Source organism: Scyliorhinus torazame, chromosome 7 (genome assembly GCF_047496885.1).
Source record: "Scyliorhinus torazame isolate Kashiwa2021f chromosome 7, sScyTor2.1, whole genome shotgun sequence".
NCBI classification, from domain to species: domain Eukaryota; kingdom Metazoa; phylum Chordata; class Chondrichthyes; order Carcharhiniformes; family Scyliorhinidae; genus Scyliorhinus; species Scyliorhinus torazame.
This window is the reverse complement of record NC_092713.1, coordinates 41,113,875-41,138,980: the sequence shown is the minus strand read 5'-3', so window position 1 is coordinate 41,138,980 and position 25,106 is coordinate 41,113,875. Positions and strand designations below refer to the sequence as shown.

At 48.9% G+C, this 25,106-nt stretch overlaps 1 protein-coding gene across 2 annotated transcripts in view; it reads left to right on the top strand.

Annotated features, from left to right (window-relative positions):
• Positions 1–25,106, top strand: part of frrs1b (ferric-chelate reductase 1b) — a 114,838-nt gene that overhangs the window by 60,990 nt on the left and 28,742 nt on the right. For both annotated transcript variants that reach the window (XM_072510595.1, XM_072510594.1), the window contains exons 8-10: positions 9,309–9,459; positions 13,186–13,299; positions 15,656–15,771. In XM_072510595.1, coding sequence (XP_072366696.1) covers positions 9,309–9,459; positions 13,186–13,299; positions 15,656–15,771 — 381 coding nt within the window. The remainder of the gene's footprint in view (positions 1–9,308; positions 9,460–13,185; positions 13,300–15,655; positions 15,772–25,106) is intronic.

Here is a 25,106-nt window from a genome sequence, read left to right as displayed (position 1 = left end):
CAGTGGTCTCCAAGGGGCATCCTGTGGGCGTCGCATGCCAGAGGGTCCGGGTCTCTCCGTCTCCAGTGATCTCCGAGGGGCATCCTGCGGGCGTCGCATGCCAGAGGGTCCGGGTCTCTCCGTCTCCCGTGGTCTCCGAGGGGCATCATGCGGGCGGTCTGCATCTGCGGGGATGGGTGCCTCGACGTTTGCTCCTGCGATACACAATGAAGCATGCATGGTTAGACACGCAGGCAGTGATCAGGTGATATGGGGGAGTGGGATATAGGGGAGGGGGGATATGGGGACGGGCTGTCGGTGGCTCACTTACTGGTGGGCCCCCGACCTCTGCATCAGCAACCTCCCGGTCCTCAGGTCCGCCAGCCAGTTCCAGGGCCCTTTCCTCATGTTCGGTCAGTGGCCTCTCATCAGCTGGGCCTCCTCCAGTCCTCACATACTCCCTGATGTTGTGTGCACGTTTCTCCTGTGGGGGGGTGGCAGGGGTAAATGGCAACAGTGTTAGGCAGGTATATGAATGCACGCCATCGGTTGCGCGTGTATTGCAGAGGTTAAGGTTAGGGCTGGATTCACTTGGGGAAATGGGGGAAGGTGGATATGGAGGAGGGGGGATATGGGGGATATGGGGGAGGGGGGTTATGGGGGAAATGGGAAGGGGGATATGGGGGAGCGGGATATGGGGGATGGGGGATATGGGGGAGGGGGGATATGGGGAGGGGGATATGGGGAGGGGGGATATGGGGGATATGGAGGAGGGGGTATATGGGGGAGGGGATATGGGGGATATGGGGGAGGGGGATATGGGGGATATGGGGAGGGGGGATATGGGGATATGGATATCGGGCAGGGGGGTGCTCACCCTGGCTGCTCTGACGAGGTCGTTCACCTTCTTGTGGCACTGGGTGCCTGTCCATGGTGTCAGGGCCACAGCGGTGACGGCCTCTGCCACCTCCCTCCACAGACGCCGGCTGTGGCGTGGGGCAACTCTGCGGCCATGTCCGGGATACAGGGCCTCCCTCCTCTGCTCCACTGCGTCCAGGAGCGCCTCCACATCCCGTGATTGGAACCTCAGGGCTGAGCGGCTGGCGGCCATCCGGTCAGGTGTTCTGGTCGGGTGGGGGGAGCAGCGCGTCCTTATGAGCTGTCACGCCATGCGGCGTGTATGACATCGCATGGCGTGAACCACGTGAGCCAGCGCGGATAGCGTCACGTCGCTGCTAGCCCATTCCGGGCCGGAGACTTTGCGGCGTTTGGGGCGGCGTGATGCAGGTGGGATTTGCGCCGTTTTTGGCGCTGGTCGGCGGACTTTGCGCCGATAACGGAGAATTCCGCCCCATGTTAGGGAAGTGGAGCTGGAGCTGGATGAACTTCGGATCATCCGGGAGGCAGAGGGGGTAATAGACAAGAGTTACAGGGAGGTAACCACACCCAAGGTATAGGACAAGAGTAGCCGGCTTACAGTCAGGGGAAAGAAAACGAACGGGCAGACAGTGCAGGGATCCCTCGTGGCCGTTCCCCTTCAAATCAAGAATGCCGTTTTGGATGCTGTTGGGGGGGGGATGACCTACTGGGGGAAGGCCCTACCGGCCAGGTCTCTCGCACTAAGTCTGGCTCTGGGGCTCAGAAGGGAAGGGGGGAGAATAGAAAAGGAATAGTGATAGGAGACTCAATGGTTAGGGGAATAGATAGGAGATTCTGTGGTCGCGAGCAAGACTCCCAGAAGGTATGTTGCCTCCCGGGTGCCAGAGCCAGGGATGTCTCGGATCGTGTCTTCAGGATCCTTAAGGGGGAGTGGGAGCAGCCAGAAGTCATGGTGCACATTGGTACCAACAATGTAGGTAGGAAAAGGGGTGTGGATGTAATAAACGAGTTTAGTTGGTTAGGCTGGAAGTTAAAAGCCAGGACAAACAGAGTTGTCACCTCTGGTTTGTTGCCGGTGCCACGTGATAGCGAGGCGAGGAATAGGGAGAGAGTGCAGTTGAACACGTGGCTGCAGGAATGGTGGAGGAGGGAGGGCTTCAGGTATTTGGATAATTGGAGCGCATTCTGGGGAAGGTGGGACCTATACAAGCAGGACGGGTTGCATCCGTACCAGAGGGGCACCAATATCCTGGAAGGGAGGTTTTCTAGTACTCTTCGGGAGGGTTTAAACTAATTTGGCAGGGGAATGGGAACCAGATTTGTAGACCAGCAACTAAGGTAGCCGATGTTCAGGACATTAAAGTGTGTAGTGAGGCAGTGGGGAAGGGAACACTGACAAAGGAGAGTACTTGCAGGCACGGAGATGGGTTGAAGTGTGTATACTTCAACGCAAGGAGCATCAGGAATAAGGTGGGTAAACTTAAGGCATGGATCGTACTTGGGACTACGATGTGGTGGCCATCACGGAAACTTGGATAGAAGAGGGCAGAAATGGTTGTTGGAGGTTCCTGGTTATAGATGTTTCAATAAGATTAGGAAGGGTGGTAAAAGAGGTGGGGGGTTGCATTGTTAATTAGAGATAGTATAACAGCTGCAGAAAGGCAGTTCGAGGAGGATCTGCCTGCTGAGGTAGTATGGGTTGAAGTCAGAAATAGGAAAGGAGCAGTCACCTTGTTGGGAGTTTCCTATAGGCCCCCCAATAGCAGCAGAGATATGGAGGAACAGATTGGGAAACAGATTTTGGAAAGGTGCAGAAGTCACAGGGTAGTAGTCATGGGTGACTTCAACTTCCCAAATATTGAGTGGAAACTCTTTAGATCAAATAGTTTGGATGGGGTGGTGTTTGTGCAGTGTGTCCAGGAAGCTTTTCTAACACAGTCTGTAGATTGTCCGACCAGAGGGGAGGCCATATTGGATTTGGTACTTGGTAATGAATCAGGGCAAGTGATAGATTTGTTAGTGGGGGAGCATTTTGGAGATAGTGACCACAATCCTGTGACTTTCACTTTAGTAATGGAGAGGGATAGGTGTGTGCAAAAGGGCAAGGTTTACAATTGGGGGAAGGGTAAATACGATGCTGTCAGACAAGAACTGAAGTGCATAAGTTGGGAACATAGGCTGTCATGGAAGGACACAATTGTAATGTGGAACTTGTTCAAGGAACAGATACTACGTGTCCTTGATATGTATGTCCCTGTCAGGCAGGGAAGAGATGGTCGAGTGAGGGAACCATGGTTGACAAGAAAGGTTGAATGTCTTGTTAAGAGGAAGAAGGATACTTAAGTAAGGCTGAGGAAACAAGGTTCAGACAGGGCGCTGGAGGGATGCAAGATACTGAAGAAAGGGATTAGGAGAGCTAAGAGAGGGCATGAAAAATCTTTGGCGGGTAAGATCAAGGAAAACCCCAAGGCCTTTTACACATATGTGAGAAATATGAGAATGACTAGAGCGAGGGTATGTCCGATCAAGGACAGTAGCGGGAGATTGTGTATTGAGTCCGAAGAGATAGGAGAGGTCTTGAATGAGTACTTTTCTTCAGTATTTACAAATGAGAGGGGCCATATTGTTGGAGAGGACAGTGTGAAACACACTTGTAAGCTCGAGGAGATACTTGTTAGGAAGGAAGATGTGTTGGGCATTTTGAAAAACTTGAGGATAGACAAGTCCCCCGGGCCTGACGGGATATATCCAAGGATTCTATGGGAAGCAAGAGATGAAATTGCAGAGCCATTGGCAATGATCTTTTCGTCCTCACTGTCAAAAGGGGTGGTACCAGGTGGTTGGAGAGTGGCGAATGTCGTGCCCCTGTTCAAAAAACAGAATAGGGATAACCCTGGGAATTACAGGCCAGTTAGTCTTACTTCAGTGGTAGGCAAAGTAATGAAAGGGTACTGAGGGATAGGATTTCTGAGCACCTGGAAAGACGCTGCTTGATTAGGGATAGTCAGCACGGAGTTGTGAGGGATAGGTCTTGCCTCACAAGTCTTATTGAATTATTTGAGGTGGTGACTAAACACGGGGATGAAGGTAAAGCAGTGGATGTAGTGTACATGGATTTTAGCAAGGCATTTGATCAGGTTCCCCATGGTAGGCTGATGCAGAAAATAAGGAGGCATGGGATAGGGGGAAATATGGCCAACTGGATAATGAACTGGCTAACCGATAGAAGTCAGAGAGTGATGGTGGATGGCAAATATTCAGCCTGGAGCCCAGTTACCAGTGGCGTACCGCAGTGATCAGTTCTGGGTCCTCTGCTGTTTGTGATTTTCATTAATGACTTGGATGAGGGAGTTGAAGGGTGGGTCAGTAAATTTGCAGACGGTACGAAGATTGGTGGAATTGTGGATAATGAGGAGGGCTGTCGTCGGCTGCAAAGAGACATAGATAGGATGCAGAGCTGGGCTGATAAGTGGCAGGTGGAGTTTAACCCTGAAAAGTGTGAGGTTGTCCATTTTGGAAGGAGAGAGATCTTGGGGTCTATGTTCATAATCTTTGAAAGTAGCCACTCAAGTGGATAGAGCTGTGAAGAAGTCCTATGGTGTGTTCGCGTTCATTAGCAGAGGGATTGAATTTAAGAGCCGTCAGGTGATGATGCAGCTGTACAAAACCTTGGTAAGGCCACATTTTCATATCAGCATACATATCAAGGATACGTGTGCAGTTCTGGTCGCCTCATTTTAGGAAGGATGTGGAAGCTTTGGAAAAGGTGCAAAGGAGATTTATCAGGATGTTGCCTGGAATGGAGAGTAGGTCTTACGAGGAAAGGTTGAGGGTGCTAGGCCTTCTCTCATTAGAACGGAGAAGGATGAGGGGTGACTTGATCGAGGTTTATAAGATGATCAGGGGAATAGATAGAGTAGACAGTCGGAGACTTTTTCCTCGGGTGGAACGAACCATTACAAGGGGACATAAATTTAAGGTGAATGGTGGAAGATATAGGAGGGATGTCAGAGGTAGGTTCTTTACCCAGAGAGTAGTAGGGGCATGGAATGCACTGCCTGTGGAAGTAGCTGAGTCGGAAACATTAGGGACCTTCAAGCGGCTATTGGATAGGTACATGGATTACAGTAGAAAGATGGGGTGTAGATTAATTTGTTCTTAATCTAGGTAAAAGTTTAGCACAACATCGTGGGTTGAAGGGCCTGTTCTGTGCTGTATTTTTCTAGGTTCTATACGCAAACAACGCTGGCGGAACTCGGCGAAAACTCGGCCCGTCGAGCGCAGAGAATCACAGGGGGGGGGGCCTTTCAATGGCCCCCGACAGGTGCGGTGGCGACCGCGCCGCGTGATTGCCGCCGATTCTCCGGTCACCGGAGAATGGGCGGCCCGGCGTCAGAGCGGCGTGGCGGGTTTCGCGCGCCCCCTCCCCCGGCAATTCTCCAACCCGCCGCGGGATCGGAGAATCCCGGACAACAAGCGTCATTTTTGGTGAGAAAACCAGTGCGATTCCTGCCAGCCCCAGCGGCACAATCTGGATTATAATTTTCAGGCACTTTGAAAAAGTCTTTTCCCCCACCCCCCCCATGAACAATGTCTCCCAAAATGCAAAGCATCAGAGCACTTCAAGTTTAAGCGGCTCCGCAGTACTTGCTCTCATTCAATCCAGGAGGAAGGGAACTAGATTTACTCGCTCCTAGATTTACGAAGGGGGCCCTCAGCCATTTGCTGGATGCCGTGGAGAAGAGGCAAGCTATTATATACTGCCAGGCTAGCAGGTGGCCTTCTGGCAAGGTGACGAACCCTGCCCGAGAGAGGTAGCAGCACTGGTCAGTGCCAGCAGCCTGATTAAGAGGACGGGGGTGCAATGCAGAAAAAAGATGAATTACCTACTCCTATCAACCATGGCTAGTGCTTCTTGTCTTCGCGCTGCACTGCACCAGTCGGAATGTCCAGGCAGTGCCCACAGATGCCAGGTGTCATTGACCTCTGACCTGCCAGGCGTCCAGCTCATTATCCCCATTTGTGTTCCTGCAGGAGAAGATCACCTACAACTGCATTGAGTGACAGAAAATGGGCAGTGGGATGCCCGAACTGAGGATCCTGACTCCTTCCAAGGAGCGACCATGGAGCTCAAAGGGGAAGAGCAGGAGCGGGTCTGTGCTGGGATTGGGACTGTTAAGGGTTAACTCTTGATGGCCAATTAGTTTGACAAACATGAGTCTCACGAATGTTAGAGGGCACAGTTGCTTTCTGCTTCAGGGACAGGCAAAGCTAATAGGCACCCTTCTTACTCAGGCGGCATCATTCCGAGATCTCATTGCTGAAAAGCCTCCAGAATCACAGAATCAACCCTTTAGACTCCTGGACAGCCACTCCAGACATTTTGCCACTCTCCCCGAGGCTGGGCACCATGTTGCCTTCTCTTTCAGGGTCTCATCCGACCAACCCAATAGGCCTGCCCCCTTGACTCTCATCACACCCACGCTCCCATGCCACAGACATCAGATTAAAACAGCTGTCCAAGAACTTTTAAAGAACACAGGCAGGAAACCCAGATAATAGGGGCAGGAGGAGACCATTCAGCCCTTCAATATGATCATGACTGACCATCCAACTCAGTAACCTGTTCCTGCTTTCCCCCATAAGCTTTGGCCCCTTTAGTCCCAAGAGCGATATCTAACTCCTTCTTGAAAGCATACAATATTTTGGCCTCAACTACTTCATGTGGTACTGAATTCCACATCTCACCAATCTCTAAGAAATTTCTCCTCATCTCAGTTCAAAATGGTTTATCCCGTATCCTCAGACTGTGACCCGTGGTTCTGAACACCCTCACGGGAAAATCCTTCCTGAATCTACCCTGTCTAGTCCTGTTAGAATTTTATAGGTTTCTGTGAGATCCCCCCCCCCATTCTTCCGAACTCCAGCGAATACAATCCTAACCGACTCAATCTCTCCTCAAAAGTCAGTCCCACCATCCCAGGAATCATTCTGGCAAAGCTTCTCTGCACTCCTTCGATAGCAAGAACATTCTTCCTCAGAAAAGGAGTCAAAAGTAGTACAAAATGTTCAAGCTGTGACCTCACCAAGGCCTGTATAATTGCAGCAGACATCCCTGCGCCTGTACTCAAATTCTCTTGCTATGAAGCCATTTACCTTCTTTACTGCCTGATACACCTGCATGCTTACCTTCAGTGACTAGTGTGCAAGGACACCCAGGTCTCATTGCACATTCACCTCTCTCAATCTGCAACCATTCAGATAATAATCTGCCTTCCTATTTTTGCTACCAAAGTGGATAACCTCACATTTATCCATATTATTATGCACCTGCCATGCATTTGTCCACTCACTCAGCTTGTCTAAATCAGACTGAAGCATCTCTACAGCCTCCTCACAGCTCACTGTTCAAACCAGCGTTGTGTCTAAAACAGCCCTCTAAGAACATCCGCGTTTAGTGGTAATTTCCAGGACATTACCAGTGCGGTATACAATGGGGAGCCAATGGATGTGATATATCTGGATTTCCAGAACGCTTTTGACAAGGTACCACACAAAAGGTTGCTGCATAAGATAAAGATGCATGATGTTAAGGGTAAAGTAGTAATGTGGATACAGGATTGGTTAATTAATAGAAAAGAAAGAGTGGGGATTAATGGGTGATTCTCTGGTTGGCAATCAGTAGCTAGTGGTGTCCCTCAGGGAGCAGTGTTGGGCCCATAATTGTTCACAAGTTACATAGATGATTTGGAGTTGGGAACCAAGTGCAATGTGTCCAGGTTTGCAGATGACACGAAGATGAGTGGTAAAGCAAAAAGTGCAGAGGATACCGGAAGTCTGCAGAGGGATTTGGATAGTTTAAATGAATGGGCTAAGGTCCAGCAGATGGAAAACAATGTTGACAAATGTGAGGTTGTCCATTTTGGTAAGAATAACAGCAAAAGGGATTATTACTGAAATGATAAAATATTAAAACATGCTGCTGTGCAGAGGGACCTGGGTGTCCTAGTCCATGAGTCGCAAAAGGTTGCCTTACAGGTGCAACAGTTGGTTAAGAAGGCAAATGGAGTTTTATCCTTCATTGCTAGAGGGATGGAGTTTAAGACTAGGGAGGTTATGCTGCAACTGTATAAGGTGTTAGTGAGGCCACACCTGGAGTATTGTGTTCAGTTTTGGTCTCCTTACCTGAGAAAGGACGTACTGGCGCTGGAGGGTGTGCAGAGGAGATTCACTAGGTTAATCCCAGAGTTGAGGGGGTTAGATTACGAGGCGAGGTTGAGTAGACTGGGACTGTACTCGTTGGAATTCAGAAGGATGCGGGGGGGATCTTATAGAAACATATAAAATTGTGAAGGGAGTAGATAGGATAGATGTGGGCAGGTTGTTTCCACTGGCGGGTGAAAGCAGAACTAGGGGGCATAGCCTCAAAATAAGGAGAGGTAGATTTAGGACTGAGTTTAGGAGGAACTTTTTCACCCAAAAGGTTCTGAATCTATGGAATTCCTTGCCCAGTGAAGCAGTTGAGGCTCCTTCATTGAATATTTTCAAGATAAAGATAGATAGTTTTTTGAAGAATAAAGGAATAAAGCGTTATGGTGTTCGGGCCGGAAAGCGGAGGCGAGTCCACAAAAGATCAGCCATGATCTCATTGAATGGCGGAGCAGGCTCGAAGGGCCAGATGGCCTACTCCTGCTCCTAGTTCTTATGTTCTTATCCCCATCCCAGAAACAATTGACCACCCACGCCCCAGTCACCTTCGAGCTCCACCCCTTCCCCACACCTGGTCCTGCGGGCTCTGTACCCTTGGACTCCCTGGTGCTAGATGGCGACAACATTACATTAATAAGCATTGAGTAGGGTTTGGGGTTGGGAAAACATTTTGATCCAATGATGGTCGACGTGTGGATTACTCTCCCAATGCAGGTAACTGATTCAGGATCAATTGGCATCTTTAAAAAGGAGCTGGAATGATAACTATTGAGAAGGGAGAGATAAAGGATATAGAAGCGTGTAACAAAAGAATGTTAGTGTAGATGTCATTTGTCTTGGGCAGTCTGTTTTACACTTGGCCTGGTTCCCTTTTTCATTGAGGTTGGTGTTCGTAAGATAGGAATTTAATAGATGGGTGAAGCTGGGGTAAGGGTCGATGCCTATGATAAAAATGCCTATGATAAAAAAAGAGGGGTCGATGATTCACCTGAGGAAGGAGCAGTGCTCCAAAAGCTAGTGTTCGAAACAAACCTGTTGGACTTTAACCTGGTGTTGTAAGACTTCTTACTATGATTTAAAAAATCAGCCCTGTGTTCTGTATCGAGTGAACTTCATAGGAAGGGGAGGAGAGGCTAAATCCTTTTCTCACTGAATTTTCTGACCTCCATAGGCTCCTCTCTTTCATGCTGATATGAAATTGTGAAAATAATTTGCTGTTTAACAATGGTAACTTATTGCAGGCTCCTATTCATGATATGGCATGGAGTTTAGAAGATGGGGTGACTCAGTGCTCCTTCAGAAGAAACATTCATCTCCCTGAATACAGCGAACGTTTTGACCTGTTGGACCAACGGTATTACATTTTCCTAGCAGAAGGGACAGCGGAGAATGGTGGGTTTGTCACTTTATAAACAATGTAAACACATCTGTAGCATGCAAAGTGGTGAGCAATGAATATGCGGTTAGTCAGTTCCCATTTGCACGTGGGACTAAGTGGTTTTAGAGATGTTTCAATGCAAGAATGGTAGTGTAGGTAGGAAATCAGGTCAGATAGCGGAATTCTGCACACACTAAAGCAGAGTCATGCGAGACTACTCTCAGCTAGCAGGAGCATGAATAGTATAAGATAACTGGATATGTTTATTGTCACGTGTACCGAGGTAAAGCGAAAAGTATTTTTCTGCGAGCAGCTTAAACAGATCATTAAGTACATGAAAAGAAAAGAAAAGAAAAAGAAAATACATAACAGGGCAACACAAGATATACAATGTAAATACATAGACACCAGCATCGGGTGAAGCATACAGGAGTGTAGTATTAATCAAGTCAGTCCACAAGAGGATCATTTAGGAGTCTGGCAACAGCAGAAAGAAGCTGTTTTTGAATCTGTTTGTGCGTGTTCTCAGATTTTTGTATCTCCTGCCCGATGGAAGAAGTTGGAAGAGTGAGTAAGCCGGGTGGGAGGGGTCTTTGATTATACTGCCCGCTTTCCCCAGACAGCCGGAGGTGTAGATAGAGTCAATGGATGGGAGGCAGGTTTGTGTGATGACTGGGCTGTGTTCACAACACTGAAGTTGCTTGCGGTCTTGGGCCGAATAGTTGCCATGCCAGACTGTAATGCAGCCAGATAGGATGCTTTCTATGGTGCATATGTAAAAGTTGATAAGAGTTAGTGTGGACATGCCGAATTTCCTTAGTTTCCTGAGGAAGTATAGGCGCTGTTGTGCTCTCTTGGTGGTAGCGTCGTCGTGGGTGGGCCAGGACAGATTTTTGGTCATGTACACCCCTAGGAATTTGAAACTGTTAACCATCTCCACCTTGGCCCGGTTGATGCTGACAGGGGTGTGTACAGTACTTTGCTTCCTGAAGAGAATAACCAGCTCTTTAGTTTTGCTGGCATTGAGGGATAGCTTGTTGTCGCTGCACCACTCCACTAGATTCTCTATCTCCCTCCTGTATTCTGACTCGTCGTTATTCGAGATCCAGCCCACTATGGTCATGTTGTCAGCAAACTTGTAGATGGAGTTGGAACCAAATTTTGCCACACAGTCGTGTGTGTACAGGGGGTATAGTAGGGGGCTAAGTACGCAGCCTTGCAGGGCCCCGTATTGAGGACTATTGTGGAGGAGGTGTTGTTGTTCATTCTTACTGATTGTGGTCAGTTGGTCAGAAAGTTGAGGATGCAGTTGCAGAGTGGGGAGCCAAGTCCTAGGTTTTGGAACTTTGATGTGAGCTTGGCTGGATTTATGGTGTTGAAGGCAGAGCTTAGTCAATAAATAGGAGTCTGGTATAGGAGTCCTTGTTATCGAGATGCTCTCGGGATGAGTGTAGGTCCACACCAGAGAGATGTAAAATATAGAAAAATTATGGAGAAACTTGAAGTGATAGTGTGATGTATCCATAGTCAGTAGAATATCCAAACAACCCCTAAAGTGAGCAAAGTAGTTCCTTTCCCTGTACACAACGACATTTCACTCAAGGCACTCGGTTCCTCTAATTCCATTTTCAAAGTTCATTGAGGTACTCTCCTCCTCTAGCTTCATCTCATTTCACAGAAATATTCGGCACCCCTCCTCCAATTAATTCCCTAAAACATCTATCACACATCTTTCCTATTCGTAAAAGCATTGCTGGAAGAAAGCTTTCTTCTTTCAAAGTTGCTACATCACACTGCACTCTTCCAGCTTTGTTTAGCCAGTTTACTCCTGAAAGAACCTTTAAAATCACATTGTGTGCATTAACATCTGGCCCTGTTGATCACCGAATGTGGTAGGTTTGACTTCAATCTGCGCTGTATTTGCTGATCTCTGCCAGGGAAGCAGTATAGAATTATAGAATTATCATAGAATTTACAGTGCAGAAGGAGGGATACTGGAATTGGCCAAAACTTTGGAGGCTACAAATTCAGCCACGATTCTCGCTCCTGAATGTTGTTAGGGGTCCACTGCTGAAAAGTACATGTGAACAGATAAGGAATGATGGGCTGAGGAAAGAATAGTACATGTCCTCTGCTGTTTAACAATTTACTACCATGGTTCTCTTATGGGAAATGGCCACTTGAATGGATCTATTCCCCACAACGATTTGAAGCTTTCAGAAGAGGAGAGGAAATTTGTTTAAAGTTTCAAGTTGTCTGTGCTTGGTGTTAAAAGTCAGGGAAATGTAATATTTTACTAGTCTAGCTAGGTGGTGTACAGGTGCTGAGCATCCCCTTGTGGAGTAATCATCTCAACTCTCTTTGTAAATTGACAAAACGATAACCGTGGAGTGTTCCTGGTGTGCAATGTGACAGGGTCGCCTAACAGGAATCTGGCCTGTACGGAATGTTCAGTTGTAAATAATAGCCCCATTTTTTTGCCTTGTTCTGAACTTTTAGTGAAGATGTGTTTGAGGTGGTTACAGAGAGATGTTTGAGGATTATGAAAAAACCCACGTTCGAATGGTATATCTGATACTCATTGTCCATTCTCCTCTTCTCATAGAATTTAACATAGAATTTACAGTGCAGAAGGAGGCCATTTGGCCCATTGAGTCTGCACCAGCTCTTGGAAAGAGCACCCTACCCAAGGTCAACACCTCCACCCTATCCCCATAACCCAGTAACCCCACCCAGCACTAAGGGCAATTTTGGACACTAAGGGCAATTTATCATGGCCAATCCACCTAACCTGCACATCTTTGGACTGTGGGAGGAAACCGGAGCACCCGGAGGAAACCCACGCACACACGGGGAGGATGTGCAGACTCCGCACAGACAGTGACCCAAGCCGGAATCGAACCTGGGACCCTGGAGCTGTGAAGCAATTGTGCTATTCACAATGCTACCGTGCTGATCTCGTCTCCTGAAGATGCTTGTGCTGGAATATAGATCCACAGGTTCAAGTGGCTATTCCTCATGTGTGGGTCTAAACATTCAGGTTCAATTCTGACCTCATCTGATATCTGCACGTGGCCTTGATATTAGGGAGTCTCTCACTGAATGAGAATCAAGATCAGAAAACCCCCATTCCACCCCCCCCCCCCCAAGTCCAGGTACACTGAGACCAACTGCAGTCCCCCATTAGACTCATTGGCTAAGATCAAATAAATCATTGCAAGGTTTAAACAGCAAGCATCCGAGTCGGAATGGCTCAAACCTACACAAGACATTTCCAGACTAATCCATGGAAAATCTGTTTATACTTACTTTACTGCTGGTGTGACTTACGTTCTACTTTAAATAGGGGCTGGTTTAGCACAGTGGGCTAAATAGCTGGCTTGTAATGCAGAACAAGGCAGCAGCGCGGGTTCAATTCCCGCACCGGCCTCCCCGAACAGGCACCGGAATGTGGCGACTAGGGTCTTTCCACAGTAACTTCATTGAAGCCTACTTGTGACAATAAGCTATTATTATATTATAGTACATTATTATTATAAATAGTTATGTTTATTTCCTTGTTTTTCTCTTGTATTCTGGCATTTTTCACATTCAGGGCTGGTGTCAATTTGATGACTTGCTTTTTACTTTCAGAATACATTTTATGCTCCCAGAATGGTGTATTATCTAAAATGAGTAATAAAATATTTCCAGGTGTAATATGCTTGATATCACTATTTAGTTATTTTATTTTATTGAAGGAAGAATTCATAAACATCACCTCCAACCACTGATTACACATGGGAAGGTTCATTTTGGTGGATCTCCTCGTGAACTCACGGGCTCTCGATCTCCCCTATATATTAAAGCTCATGGTAAGTGTCTGGTACTAAAATTATTAGTGTGAATGTAAAGATTACAGGCCAGATTCTTGTCTCACAAAGGAGCAGTGAATCAGATTGTGGAACACAGAACTTAGATTTTACTTGCTGGAAATGCAATTTTCATCTGTATGACCTTGTCTTGTGCACACACTTCTTCTGAGGTTGGAGTTCCCATTGTGAGAACCACAGGAAAATTGTATTTCCTCTTGCACACCGTTTGATGTGGGTTTTTAGAACCTGTAAAGAAACAAGTCTGCTCTTTCGAGATGTGACCACTTCTGCCAGATCAAGTGCATTGGGAGCATCCTGGTGTTATGGGCCCTCTTCTCCTGAAAGAAAAATGCTTGTTGAGCTTGGGAGATGCCTTCAAGACGTCTAAAATGGCTCTTCCTTAATGTTTTCTGTTCACAGACACATTATTTGATTAACTTTGGCCATGGACATATGCTGCTGCACTTTTGAGCATCATGCGCCTTGTGTCCATCCAAGGCCTAGACATGCTGCATCCAGAAAAGCCAGGCTGAACATCTCAATTAATCTTACTCTCGTGCCAGAGATTATTGAAGCGCTTTTGACAATGGATTCATGTTGTCCAGTGTTGGCCCAAGATGTTGCCAACCTCAACTATCTTTAGCTGGCCGGGTTGCCTTTCGGGTCCTGGAAGGCAACCTGAACCTCGGGAGAAACGGACGTTCCTGTGGGTCTCCAGCAGGATCTCCAGGCCATGTTTGGGAACCTGGGCGCTGCTCCGTCCTGGGATTCCTGGGAGTGGGCTATCCGGGATAGGGGAAGAGGAGGGGACACGTGTGGTTGGCATGTTTTTCCTTGTCATGAACGTCATAGGATTCAATGGTCACAAGTGAAGGTGTGTGGCATGGGAGGGAAGGGTTTTCCTTGAACAGGCTTGGTGGCCTAAGATGACAGGGTGCAAGCCATGTTCCAGCTCATAAATGGAGGGCCCGAAGAGTGACCTGCTTTGTGGGACCTCTGGGGGTGGGTTTGGAAGTGCTCAGTTTACTGTGTCCTCTGTAACGGACTGCTTCAAGATGGCTATTATGAGAGGGAGACGGTCTGAGTTGGAGTGAGGGTGAAATAGGGGAACCATGCCACTGTGGTGACTTGCAGAGCTATGTGAGCTTTAAGACTTAAGAGACTTTCTGGGGTCGCCGTGTCTGCGTGGGTATCACCCCTACAATGCAAAGATGTGCAGGGTAGTTGGATTAACCACGCTAAATTGCCCCTTAATTGGAAAAAAAGAATTGGGTACTCTAAATTTATTTAAAAAAAGAGATTTTATGGGGTAAGAACCAAAAGATTGGCCTCTGCTGTGTCCAATGTACACAGCCACTTATTCATACCACATGGAGTGAACCAAATTGGCTGGACATCAGGAGCTTTGATGTGAGGACCTTTGGAGAAGGTAGAGTAATATCATCCGTGTGCCACTTTGTCAAAATATCCTGACAAACATTTAAATCAGTTGCGTTTCTCTCACCCGCTGGGCTCCAGCATGATTCAGGGTGGCGTATTCAGGATTCATTTTCTCCTGATGTCCACCATCATCTGCCTTTCGCTGATCCCCGGGTTGTGGAGCCACTAAGCTCTATCTATTATCGACAGCTTTTGGTATTCATGCTGAAGGTAAATCAGTGTTGTTTCAATATATGCTGTTGCCTTATTTTAAGGTGTACCAGAAATGTTCCTCCCCTTCTCCATTCAGGTAGCACAGTGGTTAGCACTGTTGCTTCACAGCGCCAGGGTCCCTGTCTGTGCGGAGTCCTGCTTGGGTCACTGTCTGTGCGGAGTCTGCACGTTCTCCCTGTGTCTGCGTGGGTTTCCTCCGGGTGCTCCGGTTTCCTCCCACAAGTCCCGAAAGACGTGCTTGTTCGACGAATTGGACATTCTGAATTCTCCCTCAGTGTACCCGGACAGGTGCCCTTGAGTGTGGCGTCGAGGGGATTTTCACAATAACTTCATTGCAGTGTTAATGTAAACCTACTTGTGACAATCACGATTATAATTATATATTATTATTATTTTGCATTTAGTCGCTTCTTAAAGTCACAGGGCTTGAGCTAATTGGCATCGATAGTTTTTGTTTTTCTGTGACCTTGAAAATAGCCCATTCAATCACTTTGGATGCAGAGAGTTAAAGTATTCAGTCATTAAATTATGGATTGTTTTACAATTGAACGAGCACTATCACTTGTGATGAAGTCATGGCACATCAGATGGTGCCAGGGCAAGAATATAAACAACTTTAGGCCTTTGCTAATTTGATTCAATGGACTTTTCAGGTTATATTCCAGTATGGCATGGCAATAATAGTTTCTATATTTTTTCTTAGGAACATTAATGTTTATTGCTTGGGTGACGACAGCCAACATTGGTGTCATTGTAGCTCGATTCTTTAAACCTGTCTGGCCATCCAGCACACTATTTGGCAAAAAGATTTGGTTTCAGGTAACTATCAGTGCTGATCAGTACTAGTGTCTACTGTTGGCTCAAAATCAGCTGTAGCAAATTACGGACGTTTTACTGATAAATGCTGAGCGGGAATATTTTTTACTACAAGTTGAGCATCCCTTATCCGAAATTCCGAAAATTGAAAAATTCCAAAATCGACACTTTTTTGAGCGCGCCACACCTGCGTAGTACCCAATGTGCGCCGCACCTGCACAGTTTCCAACACGTGCCATGCACCGCACTTGCGCAGTTCCCAGTGTCCGTACATGCACATTTCCCAATGCGTGCCAAACCTGCACAGTATATTCCAAAATCCATAAAATTCTCAAAATCCAATACACACTCGACGCAAGCATTTCGGATAAGGTCTTTCCCTGGGTGCTCAGCATCATATGCGTAGGGTGCAGATAGGGATGCCTTGCAAGGAGGATCCAACAGTAAATACAAATAGTAAGAAGTCTTACAACACCAGGTTAAAGTCCAACAGGTTTATTTGGAATCGCTAGCTTTCAGAGCGTAACCTTTGCCTTTGACAAGGTACCCCGTGGTAGACAGGAACAAAAGGTGAAGTCACATGGGATCAGAGGAGAGCTGGCAAGTTAGATACAGAACTGGTTTGGCACAGAAGACAGAGGGTAGTAGTAGAAGGGTGCTTTTCTGAACAGAAGGCTGTGACTAGCGGCGTTCCACAGAGATCCGTTTTGGGGCCTTTGTTGTTCGTGGTATATATAAATGTTTTGGAAGAAAATGTAGCTGGTCTGATTAGTAAGCCCACAGACGACACAAAAATTGGTGGAGTTGCAGATAGTGAAGAGGATTGTCAGAGGATACAACAGGATATAAACTGGTTGGAGTCTTGGGCGGTGAAATGGCAGATAGAGTTTAATCCAGACAAGTGTGAAGTAATGCACTTTGGAAGGTCCAATGCATTGTAGGAATTACACAATAAATAGTAGAACTCTTGCGAGTACTGACAGGTAGAGAGATCTGGCCGTGCATGTGCACTGATCACTGACAGTGGCAACGCATATGGATAAGGCGGTCAAGAAGGCATACAGCATGCTGGCCTTCATCGGTCAGGGCATTTAATATAAAAATTGGCAAGTCATGTTGCAGCTGTACAGGATTTTAGTTAGGCCTCATTTGGAATATTGCACACAATTCTGGTCTCCACACTACCAAAAGGATGTGGATGCTGTGGAGAGGGTACAGAAGCGGTTTACGAGGATGTTGCCTGGTATGGAAGGCATTAGCTATGAGGAGAGGATAGATAAACTTGGTCCGTTCTCACTGGAACGACGGAGGTTGAGAGGCAACCTGATAGAGGTCTACAAGATTAAGAGTGGCATATACAAAGTGGATAGTCAGATGCTCTTTCCTAGGGTAGGAGAGTCAAGTACTAGGGGATATAGGTTTAAAGTGCGTGGGGAGAAGTTTAGAACAGATGTGCGAGGCAAGTTTTTTTTTAGACAGAGGGTGGTAAATATATGGAACGCTCTGCCTGGGGAGGTGGTGGGAGCAGGTACGATAGTGGCAATAAGGGACATCTAGACAAATAAATGAATAGGGTGGGAATGGAAGGCTACGTACTCCGTAAGTGCAGACGGTTTTAGTTTAGGCAGGTACCATGGTCGGCGCTGGCTTGGAGGGCCGAAGGGCCTGTTCCTGTGCTATATTGTTCTTTCTTCTTTGTTCCTTCATCAGGTGAAATCTAGTGATTCCAAACAAACCTATTGGACTTTAACCTGGTGTTGTAAGACTTCTTACTGTGCCCACCCCAGTCCAACGCCCGCATCTCTCCATCATAACTACAGAATATGCAGGGTTTTTCCTCCATTCGTGTGAAAATCAGGTGGCATTTGTTACTGGAATTTCACATCCAGAGTTTCCTCTCTAAATTTTGCACAGGCATGGTTTGATCCCTTAGTGATGGAAGACCAAAATGTATGTTTATTCGATTCAAATAACTGGAACATATAAGAGTCTTGGGCAATAAATTCAGTTTTCTTTCATTCAAGTGTAACTAAACCTTCCATATTGGCAGGCAAGAGGAGCATGCCCATTTCCATCCCCAAAAGCTTTAAAAAGTGATTAGAAGTTCAGGTGTTTTCCCCAGGCATGAGTCAAATTCACACGAACATACAAATTAGGAGAAGTTGTCCATTCGGCCCCTCGGCCCGTTCTGCCATTCAATAAGATGACGGTTGATTGGATTGTAGCCTCAACTCCATGTTCCGCCGACCCACAATAACCTTTGACTCCCTTGTTAGTCATAAATCTACCTACCTTTGTCCTAAATATAGCCGTGTCTCCCCGCTCTCTGGGAAAGAATTCCAAAAACTCACGGTCCTCTGAATTTATTTTTTCCTAATCCCATTGTTAAATTGGAGAGCCTTCTCGTCCTGATGGGCCCGGTCCAGTTTGCAACTGATGCGAGTGCAACCGTAACCTCATAGACGCATTTGTGGGCGGTGACTGCGAGATGCCACATAAATCATCTGTTGAGCTCTGGAACAATCCTGTGACAGGGAGGTTTAGGGCTGCCATGTCCTTCACGGTCACAGGTAGCGAGCTCCCTCCTCCCTCACGTGTCGTCAAGTTGACAAGAATGTCGCATAGATGCCACACTGTCTTCCTGTTGAGGCGGAGTCTCCTGAGATACATGTTGTCCATCAGCTCCATCAAGGACATCTGGGTACTGTAAACCCTTAGTCTTCTTCATGTCCCCTGTTTGGCTTGTGCTGCGTCCGGCCCTTGAGCCTGGCCTGTGGATCTCTTTGCCTCCTGGTGTTCGGTTCTCTCTTGTCTGGCTCCTCCGGCGCTACTATAAAGCAGAATTGCCAGTTCCACTTGCTCCATCTCGAGGTCTCTTGGAAAGCTGTGAGGGAGAGAGAGAGGCAGAGACAGTCAGGTTGGTGTGCCAGCCTTTTACCATCAGACCCTCTCCATACCCTTTGTCCTCCTGGTCCTGGAAGCAGCCATTCCCTTTTTATATTTGTTCATGTGACGTGGGTGTCGCTAGCTGGGCCAGCATTTGTTGTTCATTCCTAATTGCCCTTAAGGGAGCTGTTTTTTTTTCTCATTTTTTTTTAATCACCCTCACCAGCCGCTGCCCCATCTCATCCCTGCCTGCCCTGTCTCATCCCACCGCCAGCCTCTCCCCTGCGCCGTCTCATCCCACCGCCAGCCTCTCCCCTGCGCCGTCTCATCCCACCGCCAGCCTCTCCCCTGCCCCGTCTCATCTCCCGCCAGCCCCTGCGCCGTCTCATCTCCCGCCAGCCCCTGCGCCGTCTCATCCCCCGCCTTCCCCTGCCCCGTCTCATCCCCGCCAACCCCTGCCCCATCTTATCTCCTGCACCACAAGCCGCTGCCCCATCTCATTCCACCCCGCAATCGCCTGCCCTGTCCCATTTCTCCCCCCGCCTGCAAACCACTGCCCTGTCCATTCCCCCCACCCAACCCCTGCCCCGTCTCGTCCCCTGCCCCATCTTGTCCCCTGCCCCATCTCGTCCCCTGCCCCGTCTCATCTCATCCCCCGCCAACCCCTGCCCCACCTCATCCCCCGCCAGCCTCTGCCCCGCATCATCCCCTTCCCCGTCTCATCCCACTGCCAGCCCCTCCCCTGCCCCACCTCATCCCCCGATAGCCCCTGCCCCGCATCATCCCCTTCCCCGTCTCATCCCACTGCCAGCCCCTTCCCTGCCCCATCTCATCCCCCACCTGCCTTGCCTCATCCCCTGCCAGTCCCTGCCCCGTCACATTCCCTGCCAGCCCCTGCGGCGTCTCATCCCCCGCCAGCCCCTGTGCCGTCTCACCCCCGCCAGCCCCTACCCCATCTCATCCCCACCTGCCCCGTCTCATCCCCCCCGCCAGCCCCTGCCCCGTCTCATCCCCCGCCAGCCCCTGCCCCGTCTTATCCCCCCGCCAGCCCCTGCCCCGTCTCATCCCCCTCCAGCCCCTGCCCCGTCACATCTCCCGCCAGCCCCTGCCCCGTCTCATCCCCTGACCCGTCTCATCCCACCACCAGCCCCTGCCCCGTCTCATCCCCTGACCCGTCTCATCCCCCCACCAGCCCCTGCCCCGTCTCATCCCCCGCCAGCCCCTGCCCCGTCTCATCCCACCGCCAGCCCCTGCCCCGTCTCATCCCACCGCCAGCCCCTGCCCCGTCTTATCCCCCCGCCAGCCCCTGCCCCGTCTCATCCCCCTCCAGCCCCTGCCCCGTCACATCTCCTGCACCACAAGCCGCTGCCCCATCTCATTCCACCCCGCAATTGCCTGCCCTGTCCCATTTCTCCCCCCGCCTGCAAACCACTGCCCTGTCCATTCCCCCCACCCAACCCCTGCCCCGTCTCGTCCCCTGCCCCATCTTGTCCCCTGCCCCATCTCGTCCCCTGCCCCGTCTCATCTCATCCCCCGCCAACCCCTGCCCCACCTCATCCCCCGCCAGCCCCTGCCCCGCATCATCCCCTTCCCCGTCTCATCCCACTGCCAGCCCCTTCCCTGCCCCATCTCATCCCCCACCTGCCTTGCCTCATCCCCTGCCAGTCCCTGCCCCGTCACATTCCCTGCCAGCCCCTGCGGCGTCTCATCCCCCGCCAGCCCCTGTGCCGTCTCACCCCCGCCAGCCCCTACCCCATCTCATCCCCACCTGCCCCGTCTCATCCCCCCCGCCAGCCCCTGCCCCGTCTCATCCCCCGCCAGCCCCTGCCCCGTCTTATCCCCCCGCCAGCCCCTGCCCCGTCTCATCCCCCTCCAGCCCCTGCCCCGTCACATCTCCCGCCAGCCCCTGCCCCGTCTCATCCCCTGACCCGTCTCATCCCACCACCAGCCCCTGCCCCGTCTCATCCCCTGACCCGTCTCATCCCCCCACCAGCCCCTGCCCCGTCTCATCCCCCGCCAGCCCCTGCCCCGTCTCATCCCACCGCCAGCCCCTGCCCCGTCTCATCCCACCGCCAGCCCCTGCCCCGTCTTATCCCCCCGCCAGCCCCTGCCCCGTCTCATCCCCCTCCAGCCCCTGCCCCGTCACATCTCCCACCAGCCCCTGCCCCGTCTCATCCCCTGACCCGTCTCATCCCCCCACCAGCCCCTGCCCCGTCTCATCCCCCGCCAGCCCCTGCCCCGTCTTATCCCACCGCCAGCCCCTCCCCTGCCCCATCTCATCCCCCGCCAGCCCCTGCCCCGTCTCATCCCCCGCCAGCCCCTGCCCCATCTCATCCCCTGCAAGCCCCTGCCCTGTCTCATCCCCCACCAGCCCCTGCCCCGTCTCATCCCCCGCCAGCCCCTGCCCCGTCTCATCCCCCGCCAGCCCCTGCCCCGTCTCATCCCCCGCCAGCCCCTGCCCCGTCACACCCCCCGCCAGCCCCTGCCCCGTCACATTCCCTGCCAGCCCCTGCCTTAAGGGAGCTGTTAAGAGTCAACTACATTGCTGTGGGTCTGGAGTCACATGTAGGCCAGACCAGGTAAGGATGGCAGATTTCCTTCCCCTAAAGGACATGAGTGCAACGTGGTAGCAGAGTCGTTGACACTGTTCCTTCACAGCACCAAGGTCCCAAGTTCGATTCCCGGCTTGGATCACTGTCTGTGCGGAGTCTGCACGTTCTCCCCATGTCTGCGTGGGTTTCCTCCGGGTGCTCCGGTTCCTTCCTACAAGTCCCGAAAGGCGTGCTTGTTAGGTGAATTGGGCATTCTGAATTCTCCCTCTGTGTACCCGAACAGACGCGGGATATGTGACGACTAGGGGTTTTTCACAGTAACTTCATTGCCGTGTTAATGTAAGTCTACTTGTGACACTAATAAAGATTCTTATTAATGAGCCAGATGGGTTTTTATGACAATCAGCAGCGGTTTCATGGTCACCATAAGACTTTAATTCCAGATTTTTATTGAATTCAAATTTCACTATCTACAGTGACAGGATTCAAACCAGGGTCCCCAGGGCATTACCCTGGATTTCGGGTTTACTAATCCAGTGACAATACCAGTACGCCACTGCCTCCCCATAACTCATCCGGTGGTTAGCGCTCACTCACATCTCTGGTGCCCTTCTAACTTCATCACTTGACCGGCCCCGGTCAATGCCCTCGCCTCTTCAGAGTCAACAATGGCCTCCTGTCTGCTTCTCCCCTCCCTTAATATATACATCACTGGGGATTCTGATAGGCTGTTTCAATGGTAACCCATCTCTCCTGGGCAAAGTCAACTGGACCCTTATGGAAACCTCAAGGACTAATGGATCCTCTATGGCAGGCGCTGGAGTCTGGCAATTATGCTTACTCATTCCCTCTCAATCTTTTATCCCTCAGACATGAGTTTTCATCCATATCCTTGACTTGAGAATGCGGACAGCTGACATTGTTAAGAGTTAACACATGGCCAATTAGTTTGACGAGCATGAGTCTCAGGAATCTTAGCAGGCACAATTACACTCTGAATCAGGGATAGGCAAGACTGAGAGGCACCATGATTACTCAGGCTGCATCCCCAGATCTCATTGCTGCCAGACCTGGACACCTGAACAACCACTATGAATTTTAAACTCCTGCCCTCCCCCAAACTCTCGTGTCCCCCCCCCCCCCCCCTCCCCCCGCTCTGCCCCACCCCCAGCCTTCTGTTTCGAGGTCTCATCCAACCAGTCCCTTCAGCTGGCCTCCTTCAGTCTCATCACCCCCTCCCCCACCCCCACCTCATGGAGCCCCACACCCACAGACGCCTCATACCCCCATGCCACTCATTTTCATTTCCTGACAACACAGCCTGCAGACTGAGAGGACGCACTGTAAACATTTTAAAACACAGCCTGCAGACTTCAGGACAACTAACACCTGTCGCAACCCCCATCCCGGAGGTGGCCCCCACGGCCAACGGACCCGCAACATCGCACCCCTTATGTCCTTTTCACAACTTGTGCCACTTATTTTTTTTTCCATCTTGGATACCATCTAAAATCTGGGTGAGAGCAATGCAATTAGTTCTATTATAACAAGTTCTAACCCAGAACCTGCTAACACCATGTGCAGTAGTACAGTTTAAATCTGCATTTCCCAAGGAGTACATGTCAACAGCACTTAGACTGATACTGTTCCTCTTTTGGAAATCATGATAACATTTCTTTTCTGGGCTATAGAAAGATTGATTTCTTTGAACTGGATGCACACTGTTTGAAAATCTCTGAAAGAACCTGTCAGTTTGAAACTCTTGAAAGAGTGGAAAAATAGATTTGAATGCTCAAGAAATAGTTTAGATACATTAGGAGTTAAGAATTTTTTAAAAAATGTACCAGTGGGGTGATTATACCCTGCCCTGGATCCTCCATTTTCACCTGCACTCCGGAACAGACGAAGGATACCCACCCAACGCCAGGGGCTCCTGCTTATCATATGTATGTTTAGTACCAATGTCATTATCAGGAATCAGCTGCAATATTCACAAATCTGCCTGAGCAATGGCCATAAACGTCCCATCAGGCTGATCTCCTCAAATAAAACAATTGTGACAGAAGAGGTACAAAAGGGCAAAATGTTAACATATATTTTACTTGCCTTGTGGAAGGCAAGTTTAGACATTGATGAGTTGGTACACACGCACAAAAGTATGCCAACAAACAAGAGGCCCAAATAATGGTTTCAAAAACCCCTCAACCTAACATTCATAATCAATGGAACAATTTGTCTGGGAGGAAGAAAACCTATGGCAAGTGTTTTAGACTTTTTTCTGCATCCTGCGATTGAATCTTTTTGCGGCGTAACTTGCTGGAAGTGTAATGTGGCAAAGACATGTGTGGCATCTGAAATCTCAATGAATGACCGGACCAACAGTGAATCTTTCTCACCAAGACACTTAACGTTAGAGAAAGAAACAGAAGGCGAGCTGGAGGATGAAGTAGAGTCAAATTAAATACAGAAAGAGAAATAAAGAGAGAGAAAGAAAGATTAGGTTAAAAGAGAGAGAAAAAAAATAGAAGTGTACTTTATTTTAAAATAATTTGACATTTAAAAAAATATCCAGTAACAATTTACTACGTGTAGGAATTTGTTTGCAGAGTTTAAATTGCTCCCTTTCTAGGCTAGGGTGGTTGATTGACATTCCATCACAATGATCACCTTATTAAAAAGGTACTAACACTGTTCACTTCCTCGTTTCCAGATATCACTGTCCATGGTGAGTTTGATGTGCAAATCCCAAAAGTTCTTAAAAATAACAGGGAGGCGAGGGGTGAGATACTGTTGGTGAAAAGCGAGCTGCATATCAACCAGCAAATTTTGAAGATTTGTATCTCGCAGCCAGCCTCTCCACCCGGGAGTTGCTGCCCAATTTGCATGTTAGTAACGGTGTGCGTTGTGAACATGCTGTTAGTTTTCAAGCAACAGCATTTCACTGACACAGTTTTATGATGGATCGGCGTAAATTCATTTGTAAAACCCAGCACTTGTCCATTGATTTTTATTTGCTTTGTGTGTGGACATAAACACCGCTGAAGCTTTATCTTTTCTGTCTGTTGTGAGGGCTATGGATGAGAAGCTGTGTTTCTACAAGTGGACTTGTACAGCACTTGAGAATGGTATGGGCTTGATGCACAAGCAGCACAGAGCAGAATTAAATTGCCATTGCTTTTTTGGGGGGGGAAGCAATACTGGTTCCAAACCTCAGGATTTGTGCATGCCGTTGAGATAGGAACGAGAGTACACGCAGCAGGTAAACTAGCCGTGAAATTTGTTTTAATTTTCATAAGTAAAAGGTGGTTCCACTTCAGGGAAAGGTTCATGTGAGAAAACAAACTGAACGCTGTCTTCGTACTCCCAACGGCAACTCAGAGCTTGACCTATACTTAGCTTCAAGCAGTCAACGTTTAACCGCTAGCTATACAATGACAATTTCCAGAGACACCCCCTACTTCTGCATTATTGAGTTCCAGATTCAAATTGCTGATATGACTACCGCATCAAACTGCCACTAACCTGTGGTCGCACTTCCCATCAACCGTTCCTGGTCACGTAGTAAAATAATAGAACAACTCTTCCCTAGGATGGCAGTTTTACAATTTTCAAGTATGTGAAAGGGGCAGAGTTAAGGACCCTGTGATGTGGGTGGGAGCCTTTAATTGAGACTCTCAAAATCTCCTTCTTCCTGCAATTTTTTATTTGTCGGAAATCCTAGGTGGTCATCACCTAACCACTGCTTTTCCATGCACACACGATCGTTTTCAAACTCGGCGCTCTTTTGTACAACAGACCTTCGTCCATCACTTTGAGCTTTTCGACACTGTCACATAAAGTGTTGTTCAGAATGAGAGGTTTGCTGCTTTGATGCAGCATTAAAAAATCAGAGTTCCCCCC